The 1,348-nt window shown below is 41.9% G+C and overlaps 1 protein-coding gene and 1 long non-coding RNA gene across 2 annotated transcripts in view; both read left to right on the top strand.

Annotated features, from left to right (window-relative positions):
• The window catches only part of LOC107577429 (splicing factor 3B subunit 3-like), a 6,038-nt gene extending 5,984 nt beyond the window's left edge, over positions 1-54 (top strand). The window contains exon 4 of the mRNA XM_016263508.1: positions 10-54. Coding sequence (XP_016118994.1) covers positions 10-54 — 45 coding nt within the window. The remainder of the gene's footprint in view (positions 1-9) is intronic.
• An 8-nt stretch (positions 55-62) lies between these two features.
• Positions 63-1,150, top strand: LOC107577430 (uncharacterized). The gene is made up of 3 exons (XR_001608198.1): positions 63-239; positions 478-582; positions 772-1,150. It is a non-coding gene; the product is annotated as an uncharacterized lncRNA (long non-coding RNA).
• The last annotated feature ends 198 nt before the right edge of the window (positions 1,151-1,348 follow it).

The following is a 1,348-nucleotide window of genomic DNA, read 5'->3' as shown; positions in this document are numbered from 1 at the left end:
TTTCTCCAGTTTTACTATGACAAGCAAAAACAGCCTTCTCAAGCCCCATTTTAATCCATACCTGTTGTCCTTTTTTTCTTCTTTGTCAATTACAGGCCGAGGTGATTATTAACTATCACATAGGAGAGACGGTCCTGTCCCTCCAGAAAACTACCCTCATCCCTGGAGGATCAGAGTCCCTGGTGTACACCACACTATCGGGAGGCATTGGCATCCTGGTGCCATTCACCTCTCATGAGGTACAGTTCCTTAAATTATGAATAACCAGTAATTACATAAGAGGAGTGCTTATGTGCAATGGTCTTTCATAAGTCTAAAACCACTGAAACGGAAGAGGTGAAGGCTTCAGGACAGGCCACTTCCTTAACTTCAGGCCATCAGAGTAGAGACTGTGATGTGTATGGTGCAACTTTAGTTATCAAACATTAAATAACAAGGTTTTTAAATTGTGTAAATGTTTTTCTTATCTGTCTTTAGGATCATGACTTCTTCCAGCACTTGGAGATGCACATGCGCTCTGAGTTTCCCCCTCTGTGTGGCCGTGATCACCTCAGCTTCCGCTCGTACTATTTTCCAGTAAAGGTAAGGGCAAACACTGTTAATATCACAGCTTTAGTATTAACAGTTTCTAGTTAGTTCTTGATCATCTACTTATGTTTTGTGTGGCATCTTTAAAATAGTGTCCATCACTTTGCAAAGAAGTGAGATTTGGGTAGCTTGCTACATCGGTTGGCCTCATCTTTCTCACTGACTTTGCTTGTATGCTTCCAGAATGTGATCGATGGAGACCTTTGTGAGCAGTTTAACTCCATGGACCCACATAAGCAGAAGAGCGTCTCTGAGGAATTGGACCGCACGCCTCCAGAAGTGTCGAAGAAACTGGAAGACATCCGAACACGCTATGCCTTCTAGTATCTTCGCATCTGGCAGGCGCACCATGAGAAAATGTATTGTTTTTCCAGGCCTCCCATGGCTGTGGTCTCAACTTTTCTACCACAAGTATAGGAGCAACATTTTGGTGAAGGCTGAAGGAAGTTCCCCCTTTAACTGGGGCCAGCTGGGAGCTGTCACAGTCCCAGTGGTCAATGACCTTGTCCTGCTTGAAATGACTATTGGTACTATACTCAGTACAAAGCATCTGTTTTATTTAGTTCATATTGAGTGGTTGCATAGTGACATATTTTCAGAGGAATGTTTTCAGGCAAAGGACTACAACAGCTTGTGTACAGGAGTGGCTTTTTTATGTGTAGACTTTAAAAATGTCTATTACTAATTTTGTAGCTATCACAATGCAAATTGAATCCACATTTTATTGAATGAATCAGTCTGCATAAAACATTCCATCATT

This window comes from Sinocyclocheilus grahami, unplaced genomic scaffold (assembly GCF_001515645.1).
Source record: "Sinocyclocheilus grahami isolate Dianchi unplaced genomic scaffold, SAMN03320097.WGS_v1.1 scaffold6034.1, whole genome shotgun sequence".
Lineage (NCBI taxonomy): Eukaryota > Metazoa > Chordata > Actinopteri > Cypriniformes > Cyprinidae > Sinocyclocheilus > Sinocyclocheilus grahami.
This window is presented reverse-complemented; position numbering and strand designations above follow the sequence as displayed.